The sequence below is a fragment of the Colias croceus genome, chromosome 30, assembly GCF_905220415.1.
Source record: "Colias croceus chromosome 30, ilColCroc2.1".
In the NCBI taxonomy this organism is placed as follows: Eukaryota; Metazoa; Arthropoda; class Insecta; order Lepidoptera; family Pieridae; genus Colias; species Colias croceus.
The window spans coordinates 4989681-5004981 of record NC_059566.1 but is presented as its reverse complement, the minus strand read 5'-3'; the positions used below and the strand labels follow the sequence as shown (position 1 = coordinate 5004981).

At 33.9% G+C, this 15301-nt stretch overlaps 3 protein-coding genes across 4 annotated transcripts in view; 2 read left to right on the top strand and 1 right to left on the bottom strand.

Moving 5' to 3' along the window:
- Positions 1–1719, bottom strand: part of LOC123704563 — a 31641-nt gene extending 29922 nt beyond the window's left edge. Inside the window, exon 1 of the mRNA XM_045652942.1 lies at positions 1402–1719. The gene's annotated coding sequence lies outside the window, so the exon portion shown is untranslated. The remainder of the gene's footprint in view (positions 1–1401) is intronic.
- A 2398-nt stretch (positions 1720–4117) lies between these two features.
- Positions 4118–8330, top strand: LOC123704685 (E3 ubiquitin-protein ligase RFWD3-like). 2 transcript variants are annotated; one of them, XM_045653106.1, is made up of 2 exons: positions 4118–4294; positions 5134–8330. In XM_045653106.1, exon 2 carries the CDS (start codon positions 5143–5145, stop codon positions 7057–7059), a length of 1917 nt encoding a protein of 638 aa, XP_045509062.1. In that variant the 5' UTR covers positions 4118–4294; positions 5134–5142; the 3' UTR covers positions 7060–8330. The 2 variants fall into 2 exon arrangements, with proteins under 2 accessions (XP_045509062.1, XP_045509063.1); XM_045653107.1 differs by lacking the exon at positions 4118–4294 and adding an exon at positions 4381–4476.
- Positions 8331–8741: 411 nt separating this feature from the next.
- On the top strand, positions 8742–14759 carry LOC123704688 (thioredoxin domain-containing protein 9). The gene is made up of 6 exons (XM_045653109.1): positions 8742–8895; positions 9947–10018; positions 10300–10399; positions 12537–12738; positions 13196–13331; positions 14005–14759. Exons 2-6 carry the CDS (start codon positions 9954–9956, stop codon positions 14138–14140), a joined length of 639 nt encoding a protein of 212 aa, XP_045509065.1. The 5' UTR covers positions 8742–8895; positions 9947–9953; the 3' UTR covers positions 14141–14759.
- Positions 14760–15301: the final 542 nt, after the last annotated feature.

Sequence of the window (15301 nt, the reverse complement as noted above, 5' to 3'; positions counted from 1 at the left end):
AATTAAAATTTTTTATTAAGCATTTTCAAACAAAGTTCTGTCTTTTTCCTGTTTGAAACAATTTCAAAAAAAGGTATTTCAAATAATTATATTGAGTACTTACTTCCATTGCATATTTTTTATGTGTTTATAATTTTATAAAAATGGTTTTTAGTCACAAATTTAAGTAATAAGACACAGAGCTATTTTATAAAATAGATAGTTAATAAAATGTACATAATATTTTATTAGCAAGAATAGAACAGAGAGGAAATAAAGTCATTTAAAACATTAAAAAAATACATGCATATTATTTTTCTTTGAATAAAATAGCCGTTATAATAATAGACTTCACAATATTATTTGACTTGAATAGTTAGTCCTTTATAAAATAATGTCCTCATTGTGATTATTTATAAATAAAATGGGCCTTTTTCAGTTTTGAGTTGAAAAGAATAGTTGAATGGATAATTATAACAAGTAATTTATTATAACACCTTATCTGTATTTAAAAGAAAAAAATACAACAATTTAAGTTCAAACTGTTCAAAAGAAGGCTCAATAAATTTATCATATTTCTACATATTTTAAGATTTTGTTTATATAATACATTTTCACTTGTATTCAAGTAACATTTTTATAAACTACTACAGACAACTAACTAACACATAATAACTAGAATAGCTTTTCCATAGAAAGCACTTTAACACAAACATAAAAAAGTCCCCTACTGTTCTTTCTTTATAATTATAAATATTTTAATATACTTAACATATTTTCTAACTATACACTTATAATTACTTCACTTTTTATTCATTAACATTTAGCACCACTTTCGAAACTAAAGTACTTATTGATTATTCACATTTTCTAACTTGATAATATGTTAAAGAAAACAGAAATGACAGGGTAAATTGAAGTGAACCTTACATTGTAAACATTTCATCAGGGTTTTTAGCACTGAGATGTTTTCGTTAAGCAATATATTGAAAGACTGCTAAAGATTTCCGTCCTGAGTAAACAGTTCAGTGACAGGTAAGGCACACTGGATGTAGGTGCCCTATTTCACACACTTATACATATTTTGAAAGTGAATCTATGGGGGTGCGGCTAGGGGATGATATGACGTCACTGCGCGCGCATTTGACCCTCTAAATTATTTGACCTACTTGCATTTTGCGACATACCTACGGTTGCGTTGAGCGTCGTTAAAATGTCAACAGGGCTCGCCTCGAGCACCGTATTGACCAACGCTGGCCTAGAAACCAATTTGCACACTTCTACTGTATGATATAACTGCGCTATTGCAAGATTTAACTCAAATGCGTACACGAAACTTCCATGTTTCGAAACCCTCCTGTCATGCCAGTTTAGAATGAGCGACACCGCGTCGCTGATTATCGGAGATCGATGAATACTGACCAGTACTCCTGTGCATTACAGCTGTAAGATCCGATGAGTTCAATCACTTTTCATATAAACATTTCGTTTGTGCACTGACACAGCGGCCATTAAAAACATTCACCCACTTATATCACGAATCGACGTACATTTCACATTACAGCATTGTAACTTATGTCACTGGCAACAATTGGCGATTCCCACGGGAGTACAAAGAAACACAAATACAGCTAGATCATTAACGCAGCTAATCTAGTATAAAAATCGAAAAAACAGGAACGAGAGTAGGTAACCCGTTATTCCTGCTCGGTTCGCGATTCTGACAGCACTGCCACTATAAAAAAAATATAAATAAATAGGAGGTGTCAGGTGAGCCAACATGACAACGCGTTCGAATACACGCAACGAAATACCGATTGCTATAAAAATTACGAATTATATGTTTTTTTATCGGATTGTTAATTGAATTGGATATGAAATCTCTCCAATTTTAACAGACATGACACGGTATTTTCTGAACGTATGGCACGCTTCGATTACCTATATCAAGAAACGTATGCAAATCTAACACAGTGTTTGCTGTAAAAATAAATATGAAAATAACCAGTGCAAACTTAGCACCCCATCTATGGAATTTTGGGTCGAAAATGGCCTTGATCGTTAGGTCCCCGTTAGGTCCTTTAAGGTCCCACAATTTTTTCGTTAGGTCCCCTTTAGTTTTTTTTTAAATAATTTTTTAAATTTTAGGTATAAAAAAAAATGCACTTTAGCACCCCATCCATAGAATTTTGGGTCAAAAATGACCTTAATCGATAGGTCTCCGTTAGGTCCTATAAGATCCCACAATTTTTTCGTTAGGTCCCCTTTAGTTTTTTTTTTTTAAATATTTTTTTTTTAATTTTAGGTATAAAAAAGTTACACTTTAGCACCCCATCCATAGCAAAATTGGCAAATTTTATCAAAATCGTATTCTTTACCGTTAGGTCCGTATAGGCTCATCATTGAAATTGTTGAATTATTTATTTTATTAAAATTATAAAATAATAAAAACCTGCGCATGAGCCTTAGAGCATTAAGGCATGCGCACATCATACATAAACAGCGCGAAATTTAAAATGGTATCGTTTCATTTATTAAATAAATCTATTGTTCTGAGAGTGCTTATTTATTAAAAACCTACTTTTCAACCTAGAATTTAAATAACTATTAGTGTATTAGTGTCAATCTATGGTGTCAATATATTTTTTGTAGCGGCCACAGGGCCACACTATCTGGAATGTCATCGTGGCGTTTCTGCGTAGGCGTACCTAACCTAGACAGTAGAGTTAGACTCTATACAGTTAATTATTGTCAGTTTTGTTGAAAACGGATCAAATTTTTTGCGAATTTATTGGTTTTATTGATGAAATATTGGTAAAACTATAAAGAGTGCTGTGCGGAAGCTTTTATTTACAATGATTAGTAAATACAAATAGATACAGAAAGAGAAAATAGCTTAAATGAAACAAAAAGAAGATTGTATACATGTTGCGACAGAATTCATAGGTTAGTAAAACTTATTCATCTTGATAGTTTTAATATGTACTAGTAGTAAGAATTTAAAATATGATATCTGTACAAATTTATATAATGTATGTTGAAGTATGTTAATAAGGAATAAAAAAATTACAGAAAAGAGTTCAAGATGACGTGCTCTAACCATAAGAAAGTAAAAGATCTACTGCAGGAAGATGTCTCTCGCAGAATAAATATTTTGACCAAATTTCTTCAATGACTGGTTAGTATATACCTATTTATTCAAGAACATTTTTTCAAATTAGTAAACTTGTTTTCAATTAGAAAACATTTAATGATTAAAATTTATTAATTTCCAGACATTAGTTTTTCAACACTGTTATTTTAATTTATTTTAATTCTGGGTTGAAAAGCAGGTTTTTAATAAATAAGCACTCTCAGAACAATAGATTTATTTAATAAATGAAACGATACAATTTTAAATTTCGCGTTGTTTATGTATGATGTGCGCATGCCTTAATGCTCTAAGGCGCATGCGCAGGTTTTCATTATTTTTTATTTTTAATAAAATAAATAATTCAACAATTTCAATGATGAGCCTATACGGACCTAACGGTAAAGAATACGATTTTGATAAAATTTGCCAATTTTGCTATGGATGGGGTGCTAAAGTGTAACTTTTTTATACCTAAAATTAAAAAAAAAAATATTAAAAAAAAAACTAAAGGGGACCTAACGAAAAAATTGTGGGACCTTATAGGACCTAACGGAGACCTATCGATTAAGGTCATTTTTGACCCAAAATTCTATGGATGGGGTGCTAAAGTGCATTTTTTTTATACCTAAAATTTAAAAAATTATTTAAAAAAAAACTAAAGGGGACCTAACGAAAAAAATGTGGGACCTTAAAGGACCTAACGGGGACCTAACGATCAAGGTCATTTTCGACCCAAAATTCCATAGATGGGGTGCTAAGTTTGCACTGGTATGAAAATAACTTATGGAAAATTTACATTCATAAAAATGTAGCTTTATAGCATACTGTATATATCGTGAATGTATCAATTAATTCAATAATCTTTATACCCATAATAACTATTTAAAAACGCCCCTAAAGTATACAGTGTCGAAGTAGCTTAATCAAGTATCCGAATTTTCGCTTACAGCTGATCTAGGATGTGCACAGATAGAATAAAAATTAATTATTTTAACGTCGGTTTGCTTTATTTTCATTAAATTCTTGTAATTGTCTAATTTATGAAGAAATGTTGACTTTTTACAATATATCTTTGATGAAAATATAATTTTGTACTATAATTTGTTTTATAATTGACTTGTGTACTACGTTTTTATGCAAAGAAGTTGGTTTATTTTGGGAAATTGATGTTATCGTTTACTGGTGAGTTAAATGAAAGTTAAACTTAAATAAAAGCTAAAATCATTATTTTACTAGTTTTAATTTGCTTTCAATGATTTTTCGCTAATAATCAAGTTATCCCACGATATAAAAAGGCATTTTCTTTACATGAATTTACTCGTAATTTTGGCAGTAACATTCAAGATTAACAACAAACATTTTAGGTAAGAGTTTTATTCCTTATTAGTTTTGTGTTTCTATCTTCACTTTATACTTTGTAAATTGAGGCTAATTAAATTGCAAATTTTAAACCAATTAGATAAGCCACAATACTTATATATATTTATTTGTGAATTAATTGTGGAAGTAGTAGTAATTAGTATCTGATTTCGATGTAATTGAATGCTTCTTGTTGTATTGTTTGTAAATTTGAATTCAAATCTATCTGTTAATTTTTCACACTCTAAACTGCTGAACTACTTTTGATGAATATCGATATCTCAGTATCTTTGCAATTGGTATAGGAATCAGGCTATTATTTATTAAAACTCAATCTTAAACATGTATTCTTTTAACAGTACTTCTTTCAGAAGTGCTTTGAAATTATCGAATGCACGAATTAAGACATACATAATTTACCACTGGTTTGAAAGCTTCTAAAAAGCCGATAAGCAATCTCAATCTCTTTTAAAATCATATCTTCTTTAAAATGTAAAGATATTTGATGTAAATTTTACTTTACATTTATTTCAGCTATACACTACTACTTATTTATTATTAATAATACTAACTTGGATTAGGTTTTGAGACTACAAGAATAATATAAAGCAATTTCTTAGCCTTCCTTTCTAGCTACTTAAAGTATAACTTTTCTTTTCCAGACATTAACGATGGGCGATAGCTCTAGAAGCAGTCCTAGTATATTGATACCCGAGTCTCCTGGGAGCCCCAATATTCTGGAACCAGAATCGCCACCACATAATGCTAATAATGATAATGCAGAAGAAAACCGAGGAGAATCATCACAGCAACATCAAATCAATGAAAATTCCAATGACTCAGCATCCACAATCACATATGAAACTAGACACCAGGTAGAGCCGTGGACACCATATGTGGGTATCATTTACGATGACAATCCCATCAGTTTGCAGAATTCTCTACAGTCGGATGTCGAGGACAGTGTCCCCTTATTGCTGCCTGCTGGCTTGGTGGAGCCCTGGCGGCCGAACTTGGGCATTTATAACGATAACTCAAATTCTTTGCAAGCAAGAAGTTCCGTACACTCTGAAGATAGTAATCCAATAAGTGCTGCTTCTGTTACTGAAGAATCCAGCTTGCAATCACTTCCCGAACCACATAAAGACGATAGTATAGATGAACCGCCTGCAAAAGTTAGAAAATTAAGTTCGCCCAAAAGAAATGACGATGTCGATGGTGAAACATGCCCTATATGCTTAGATTCGTGGGGCAATTCCGGTGAACATAGACTGGTTGCGTTGAAGTGTGGACATTTATTCGGTTCTCAGTGCGTGGAGCGATGGCTCAAAGCGCAGCCGGCTAAAGATCGATCCTGCCCGACTTGCAAGAGTAAAGCGACGTTAAAAGACGTGCGGTTTATTTACGCGAGGCGTCTAGTAGCGGCCGACACGTCGCAGATAACGACCCTGCAAAAACAGATTGATAATTTACAAGCAGAAAAGAGTCGTGTGGAACTGGAATTGCACAAGTCCAGGATAGCGCATCGCACTTGCGTTCTGCAGCTTGAAGTGTTGCGGGAGACTTTGATGAAGAACCAGGTCACGAAAGACCAGCCTCCGAGACGCTCGTGGCGATTCGCGTTAGAGAAAAATCTAGAAATGTGCAAAGACGGTGGCTGCCGCGTGCTAACTTACAACTGTCGGACTTATGAACTATACGTGTCGCAAAAGAGTACGAACAACTTATTCCCAGGTTACGGAATAAGGAAAGTCAGTTGTGTAGATTATAAACTAGGTCAGTTTGTGCATTTACATCCAAAACCTATTAGAGACATTACGTATTCGCAGCCGCGCGATTTGCTTCTAAGTGTCGGTTTGGATAGTTCAGTTAGAATAGTGGAAAGGGGAATTGCTAGTTCGACGATAACTTGCGGAGTGCCTCTATGGTCGTGCTCGTGGGATTATTTAAGAAGTAACGAGTTTTACGTGGGCGGAGTTGGTGGAGTGATACACCAGTACGATGTGAGAAACTCAAGCTCGTACATACAAAGACTGACAGCTCCGGGAGACTTATCGCCGGTCGTGTCTCTATGTTCAACGGAGTACGGTTTACTGTCTTGCCAGTTGAATTCTTGCCGTTTGTGGGTCGCTAACATCGCTAACATGAGGCAGTGGGAGCCGCGGACCTTACCCGTGGAAGGACCTTTCATGTCTCTATGTTATGACAACGAATCTCACAGAGCGCTAGTTTCTTGCCGGTCAAGTGGCGCGGAGAGATCCAGATTGAGTCTATGCAAGTTAAAAACGAGTGTGCCAAGTGGAGAAGTGCTATTTGACATAGAGCAGACGTTCAGTGGTTCGGCTCGTTCATTATCCATGTCGAGGTCTACATGGGTGAAGGCTCCTGGTGCCTCGTGGGTAGCCGCACATTCTGAAAGCGAATCGACTCTATATTTGCACGGTTTGGACGGTGCGAGGACAATGTCGCTGCCCGCGGCAGAACCAGCGTTGGACGTTTGTGCGGCGCAGTTGAATGGTGATACGATATTAGCGGCTCTATCTGCTTCGAGGTTAAGGCTTTACAAAGCGGTGCCAACGAATTCCTGACATAGGGACTACTTTCTGTGATTGTGAAGACTGATTTGCATTTCTTGAACTAAAGGACTTATTTCGTGGTATTGACTTGTACGAGGATTATGTCCCGTATCTGGTAGTAATATAGTTTCGATATAGTTTAATTGTGAAATTGGAAGCAGCAGTGAAAATTTGAGTAACAGAAAATTAAACTAATTGGTTAAAAACAGGCTTTATTTATCAGTTTTTCATGAAATTGCGAAATGTTTTTAAGTTTCTACAGTTTGAATGCAGTGATATCAGATAACTAGCGTTAAATCAAGCAAAAGAACTTTTATTTAACTATTGCTCTATACTTCATAGCTTAATTATAAAAAAATAATGCAATGTTAGCCTCTAGTCTTAGCTATTCCGCCTGTAAATCAGACATGCTTTGCTCCATATCTGAAGAACTTGTGCCATCTACAAATCTAAAATTAAAGCGTAATTGAAAAATCATTTAAAATTAACGAAACAGCACTTCACTTAAAATTTTAATTACTGAAAACAATAAGGCTGCAGTGTAAGAAAATAATATCCCAATTTAATAAATCCATTTGCTCGTTGAAAATCAAGTTGAAAATGTATCAGCGTATTAACATCTATAGAGACAATAGAGTTTCTATCGAATAATATAACCCATAACAAGTATGAATAATTTTATTAGTCTTTTGAATCTGCTATCCAAAGTAATATGCGTAAAATATAGGTTTTGTAGGAAATTTATTATAGAATTGAAAGTCTTCTAAAGTGATTGTGTAATTAAAAGAAATTTTGGGAAGCCTCAAAATAGTTATAAACGTGTGTATATTTAATAAAAAGACTTAAATAATTTAAAGTATTAAAGTGATCGATATGTCGCTGATTACTGGTTGAATTGGCCATTTCATTAATAGCCTAGGCTTTTGATTAAAGGGCGAGTCGCTATTTATTAAGTGCTTAAATGATAACAACAATGCTTCGTTTAAGTTAAATAAACGGCGCCGTTTAATAAAGTGCCTAGGCTGTTAATAAAATAGCTGATAAATGATAATATCACTAAATGGCTGCGACAATACCTTACTGAACGATGAGCTAGTGATAATATATTATAATGTATTGGATTTTTATTTCGCTATCGGTATGGCGACTATATCTTAAAATGTAGTTCGAATTATGTTGCTCTCAGGTAGGGCAGTAAATACCTCATTATTGTAATATTACCTTTGTAAATGGTTGTAATTTGTAATTAATTGTTTTGCCTTTAATAAACGAATTGAATTAAAGTGTTTGTTTATATTTCTGTATGAGAAACTGTATGTTAAGAATAGGAGCCTTATGAGCTCTCTGCTAGGCCTAGATTACTTGCTCTGTGGACAATGCAAGTTGCAACTTTTATGTGGAAAATTCAAGACCGACCACAGAGCAAGTAATATGGTACGACGCGACGTTGCCAAACTGCAAAACTTGGGGACAATTTTGCTTTTGTAAATAATTAAGTCAGAATCCCTGACTAGCTGATTCCTATCTTAAAGCATTAACCCAATCTTTTTATATTAAATGGAGGGCAGATTACCTTGTGTTTAGAAAAATAATAGGTACGTCAAAAAAGCCTTTCAATCTAGTGTGTCAACTGTCAAGACTCAAGTCAAACCAAAGTCAAACATTGATGACATTTTACTTGCTCTGTGATTTTGAACTTGAAGTTTATGCAGAACACAAATGCAGCGTTCGGTTGTTTTATTTATAAAATAATTGACTAAAATTAGACGTGGATCACATAAATTGGATAATATTCTAAAAGTTCATAATAAAAAGTGGATTTGCTGTGTTTTTGAAGCACCTGAACTTGTAAGTTTTTGAGTAATTGTGTATTTTCTTAACATGTGCGGTGATAGCTTTTATGAGGTCATCGCCGACTACCATTACCTATTAATTTTAAGAAAGAAAATACTAAGAAGCATATAAATAAGCCTACAATCGGTAAAGTATTCAAATATTTCGAATACAGTGTAACCATCTGGCTTCCTTCTATAGTTTTGATTATTTGACATAATCTACGCATAATATTTACAAAATACACATAATCATTATAATATGTAGGTATGTAGTGATGCAACGAATACTACTTTTACGAATACGAATATGAATACGAATATCAAACCTACTATTCGGCGAATACGAATACGAATACGAATATCTCGCCTTGGTATTAAAAGACTTATTTATTTACTCTTCTAATAATTAAAATTTACAATAGGCAAATTTTTATTTAAAAACATAAAATTCGTAGATTTTCTGGTTTTAGGCGATTTTTTTTCAGTCTGAATGTTTCCAGCCGTTGAAAAAAGTCTTTTCGAAGCGACTGTACTGGCTACTGGCTTCAGTGAAAAAAATTTTTTTGCGAGTTTTTTCTGACTTGGAAAATGGACATCTTCTTGCCAAAACTCCATTGGATCAGCAGTCTCTGCACACGTCATATTTTTACGAGCGATTTTTAAATCTGTAGTAAATAGAGTTGCGTACAAAAATATTCGTTTTTAAATAATCGTATATTCGCCGAATACGAATATTCGGTAAATGTCTACTATTCGGCGAATACGAATATTCGTATTCGTATTCGTTGCATCACTAGTAATATGTACTATATTTATCTTTCTTAATTTAACTATAAAACGGGATGAGTAATCTTACTGCAACATTTAGGAAGGTTTACCAAACAAAGACCATATATTTGCATATTCAGATATCTCTATGTAGTTGCTAAGCAACACAATCACTTGTAGGCTTCTTGTAGTTAGAAGTTCCATTATAGTCAAAAATTTGTTAAATAAAACAATGAAAATCATTTAATAATTTAATCTTCTCGGAATGAACTATATCCATTGTTTTATTTCTACAGCTAAAAAATGGAGCAAGTAATTCAACAGATTGCACAAAATGTGGAGAAGCAGCTGGATTCTGAGCTGGAAAAGTGAGTTTTATTAATTTGTGTTCTACCTATTTATTCTAAAATTCACTGTAAATATGCCTCAGTAAATATTGTACACAACAAAGTCGCTTTCTCTGTCCCTATTTCCCTATGTATGCTAAGAATCTATATACTACGCAACAGATTTAGATTAGTTTTTTTTAATAGATAGTCTGATTCAAAAGGAAGATTTTAGTACATAATATACTAGGTTTTAAACAAAGCTGCGGAGGAAAGCTAGTTAATTATAAGAACTGCAATAATTATATTGTTCCATATTTCAGGTTGGACACTCTTGACAGCAGTGACCTGGAGGCGATCAGGCAGCAGCGCATCAATGAAATGAAACTGAGAGCCAAGCAGAAGCAGGAGTGGCTCTCTAATGTAAGTATTCCTAGATTTTGTTTGTAAATATAATGCTTATAAAATTGCACTATCCATAACCTCCTCTGATCCATTGTCATCTATAAAGGACAATTCACAGAAAGCCTTGCGGCCCAAGCTTTTTAATAAGGAAACATAATTTTCCACCCAGTGTCAATCATAAGGGACACTTTTGAATTTTGCGCTTAAATTAAAAAATTCGAGACATTTCTTTTTGTCTTTGCTTTTTTTCTATTGGTCAGTTATATTCGAATAGGAAACAGAAGCCATATTGCCAATCTAACCAATTGTGTCACATCAAATCTCCGCCAAGTGTCATCATGAGCGCCCGGCGAAGGAATGGTGAGTATTAATCCGTTTTTTAATGAATAATCTTTGTGTTTTTCAACTTAAACCTTGTTTATATTTATTATGATTCGTATATTCGTTTATTTAATGACATTATTTTAGGCGTCCTTATTAAAAACAAAGATTTACTAACAGTCAAAGTTAGTTGTCCATTATAATAGACATTGGGATGAACCTTTACTATGTCATAAATTTTAATTACAGGGATTTTTCCAAGGAAGCAATAATGTCCGGGCAAACCCCATCCCACTGGACTCAAAGCCTTTGTATTTGCCAATCCCAATGGACTAGTATGCGATTTACATGTTTATCAAGGCGAAACTACATATCCGGATTACGCAGGAACTGAATTTGGCCTGGCCGAAAAAGCTGGATAATCTGGTCCCAGGCCATGTTCTCTAATTTGACCAATTTATTACGTCCCAAAGGTTAGCATATGAGCTTTAAGCAGAGGTATTGGATGCACCAGCACACTGAAGAAAGATCGAATCCCTCGCGATTGTCCCATTAAACAAGACTACGAACTCAAAGAAATGGTTAGAGGAAGTTCCCATGTTCTAGTAAAAGAAGACAATATATATAAAGGATCTTATTTGACAGATTTTGAGGTTAATTTCATATTTTAAGTATAATATAATAAAAATAAGCATTAATAAAAAAGAGCGTGTATGACGAGCACACGTGTCAGAAGTGAAACTTCTTTGGCAATATTCAAAGACACCAATATCGTCGCCTTACTCCATGACGTAACAAGTTGCCCTTACCCAACCTTGAAAGTTTATTCTCAATTAGCCTAAAGAAGTTTCACTTCAAAAATTGTGCTCATTGATCAGTTTCAGTAATAAAACTGCATTATTTTGACATGGCTCCTTAGTAAATAAAACAAGCTTAAACATAAATAGTACTTTAATTGGACATTACATAAATCATTCTCATACAAATATAACAAAGAATACAGTTTTTGATTTAATATTTTTGTGGATGAATAGTAATTATCTATATCTTCTATATACATATAATAAATCTGTAGGAGGGTCAATTCTGTACATTGAAAATATTGAAAAAATAAATAGCGTAGGGGATGTTACTGGATCAATACCAAACCCAAATATGTGATTTAAAAAAATGTTGTCTGTCTGTCTGCCTGTCTGTATGTGAAGGCATCACGTGAAAACTAACGGTTCGATTTCGATGAAACTTGGTATAATTATAACTTATTATCCTGGGCATAAAATAGGATACTTTTTATATCGGAAAAATACGTAGAAAAAAATACGACGTGTTGCACTCGGGGACTGGGGCGGTTGCGCTATTGCATGCTATGCCTTCAAGCCACACCTCCGCCCGTCGGAGTGGGGAGCGTGAGGTTTTTTCGTTACGGAATTTCTCGATTCGGTCCCCGCGCTCAAGGCCCGCGATAGCTTAAAAATAAATCTTTATTTTTCTTAATATTTCCGCGTGGACAGAGTCGCGGGCGGAAGCTAGTTGTCAATATAGTTGTGACAATTTCCCATCTGAACATGCTTAGCTGTCGAATACTATAAAATTACGCTTTCCTTTCATTCGTGCATAGGACGTTGTTTATACAATGTTTGACCCAACTACCCTCACTTGGCTGTGATTTGTTATCAACTGACAACATCAATAAGGCAGTTGTGTAGAATAGAAGTACATTTTTATTACATTCAAAATAATATCAAACTCAGCCTCGCGTGTAATTTCTATAAGTGCATAAAATAACACAATTTGCCATAATCACTATTAATTACTATACTATTGCAATTTGCAGGGCCACGGCGAGTACACAGAGATAGACGGCGAGAAGGAATTCTTCACAGTGTGCAACAAGAGCGAGAACGTAGTGTGTCACTTCTACCGCAACGACTCGGAGCGGTGTCGCATTGTGGACATGCACCTCAAGGTGTTGGCCAAGAAACACGTCGAGTGTCGCTTTGTCAAGATGGACGCGGAACGCGCGCCGTTCTTGACAGGTATGAAAAAATTGTTTTAAGAATTAATTGGAGGTATTTTTTTTTTCATATTTTTGTTATGTGTTTTTGTTATCAGATTTCGTTATCGAAGCATTTATTTTTATTTTACTGGTTGAATATTTAATGCTATATATACTTTAGTTAGAGTTTCATCTAGAAAAAAATGTATTGCTCATTTTGAATGGTTGCCTGTTATCTTAATGATTTTTTTATTAAAAAAAATTACCTTCTGCTCACATTTTTTTTGTAATTTTTTGTAATAATTATTGTAGGGAGTAGTCAATCAAATTATTTATATATGTTTTATTACTTACGTATTTTCATATCGCGAAATTTGTTATGTCCTCTGATGAAAATGCTCACTACATGTTGAGGCAATAGTAAAAATCAGTACAATTTATTTCATTTTCATTTACATGAAAATAATACAAACAAATAAATTAATTAAACGTTGCAGGTCGTCTGAAAATCCGCGTGATCCCCACCATAGCGCTGGTGAAGGACAACAAGACGAAGGACTTTGTGGTCGGCTTCACTGATCTCGGCAATAGAGATGATTTCTCCACAGAGGTGCTGGAGTGGAGGATCGCCAGGTGGGTTGTGTGTTTATCTCTCTATATACACTACTAGTGGTCCCCCCGGCTTTGTCCATGGTACATGTTTACGTTTTCTTTCCATAAAAAACATCCTCGTACTTCAAAGAATATTATAAAAAATGATAATTAATTTAACCTTACATCAATTGCACCGCCCGGTCCTTTGCCGGTTGCAGTGGTAAAAAAAAATAATAATTATGAAATACGAAATCAGGTCAGCCGTTCTCGAGTTTTGCGCTTACCAACATATTTGACGATTCATTTTTATATTGTGTATAGATTATTTATTAAACGCCACAATCCACATAAGCGAAGCGTGTGAGGTAGTGCTCTACTCACGAAAACAAGTGATTTTTTTAACTTTAAATTCCTCTTTTTATTGTTGTACTAGCTTTCCTGCCGCGGCTTCATCCGCGTTTTCAAAGAAAAACCCCGCATAGTTTTTCGTTTCCGTAGGTTTTTGTTATAAAAACTAACCTATGTCCTCTCTCAGGTCTCAACCTATCTATTTTAAATTTCTATCTATCTAAATTTCATCTTGATCGGTTTAGTAGTTTTTGCGTAAAATCGTAACAAACATCCGACATTCACATTTATAATATTAACTGCATGCCAACACTGGGATGTTGCAAATTGAGCTATTGTTCATACATCTATGAATATATTTCAGATCACAAGTGATAGAATACTCGGGGGACCTCTTAGTTCCTCCGACGGAAGGTAAGAAGAAGTCCCTTCACGTGCAAAGCAAGAGGACCATCAGAAGCAGGAACGATTCCGATTCTAGCGATGGACTTAGCGATTGATTATTGTCTGTTATATAATTTAATATAATAATATCAGTTCAATGCTAGATGCACTAATAATTTAATAAAGACTGTATTTTGATTAATTTGATTGCATTTAGAAAACATTTTTTTTTTTTTTTATTGAATTTAAGACTCGTAAATATTCTGTGAAGAACATTGTGAACAATTTCAGTGTATTTTAATTCTCATCATAACAATTTTGATCATTAACTGTCAATAATTACACTACATAGTTGGTTTTATTGTTGACTAGCGGTCCGCCCCGGCTTCGCCCGTGGTACATGTTTACGTTTTCTCACCATAAGAACCGTCCTCGTACTTCTAAGAATATTATTAAAAATAACGAAATCGGTTCAGCAATCAGCCGTTCTCGAGTTTTTAGCTTACCAACACATTTGAAGGTACATTTTTATATAACAGATGTAAATTCAACTCGCCCTTAGCCCTAATGTGATCACGCAATTAATTCCTCATAAATAGACCACTTAGATTTAAATAAGCTTTTTATATGTTTTGTATTCACAAATTTGTTGTATAAGTGAGTATTTGTATGTTTGTTGGTGCTTGTGTGAATGAAATTATATTTTAATAAATTAACATTAAAATTTTAAGTACCTTTACGACTTTTATTATTTACATTAAGCCCCTTTCTTTTTTAAAATTTTAAGTGTACACAAAGAAACTATATTATTATTGTGTTATTACATATGAAAAAGACATTCATGAACATAATATTATACTCCGATCATCCTATGCCAAAAGCAAAAGTTATAAACTGAGCTTTTGTAAAGAGCGAGAGCTTATTTATTAGCTTAGATTTTCTATTATCCCATAATAGTCTACGGCAAGCTACGGTAAAAGCACATAGGGTTGGTTCTATTCTGAAAATCTCACGGCACAGGACCTATGCGGATTGTACTTTGACTCCTCGAGCGGAAAGCTAGTAAAGATATACATATACTGCGTCTAGATAAATTAATATTATATTATAATCTAACATGAGAAGCACACTAGTTACGTTTTCAAGTTGAATGTTAAAAAATATTTACTGATGAGCTATCAGTAAATATCAGTAGAAACCAGAGGTCAACGCTCTAATACATACGTGTATCCGATTTTCATGCTCCACGACATTGACAATTGACATATTTTGATTGA

What these genes read in the sequence shown, in the direction of transcription:
- LOC123704685 (XM_045653106.1), top strand. Translation starts at nt 5,143, where the DNA reads ATGGGCGATAGCTCTAGAAGCAGTCCTAGTATATTGATACCCGAGTCT.
- LOC123704688 (XM_045653109.1), top strand. Translation starts at nt 9,954, where the DNA reads ATGGAGCAAGTAATTCAACAGATTGCACAAAATGTGGAGAAGCAGCTG. An exon ending in AGCAGGAGTGGCTCTCTAAT is followed by an intron (nt 10,400 to 12,536) that starts GTAAGTATTCCT and finishes TGCAATTTGCAG; the next exon opens with GGCCACGGCGAGTACACAGA. An exon ending in CTGGAGTGGAGGATCGCCAG is followed by an intron (nt 13,332 to 14,004) that starts GTGGGTTGTGTG and finishes AATATATTTCAG; the next exon opens with ATCACAAGTGATAGAATACT.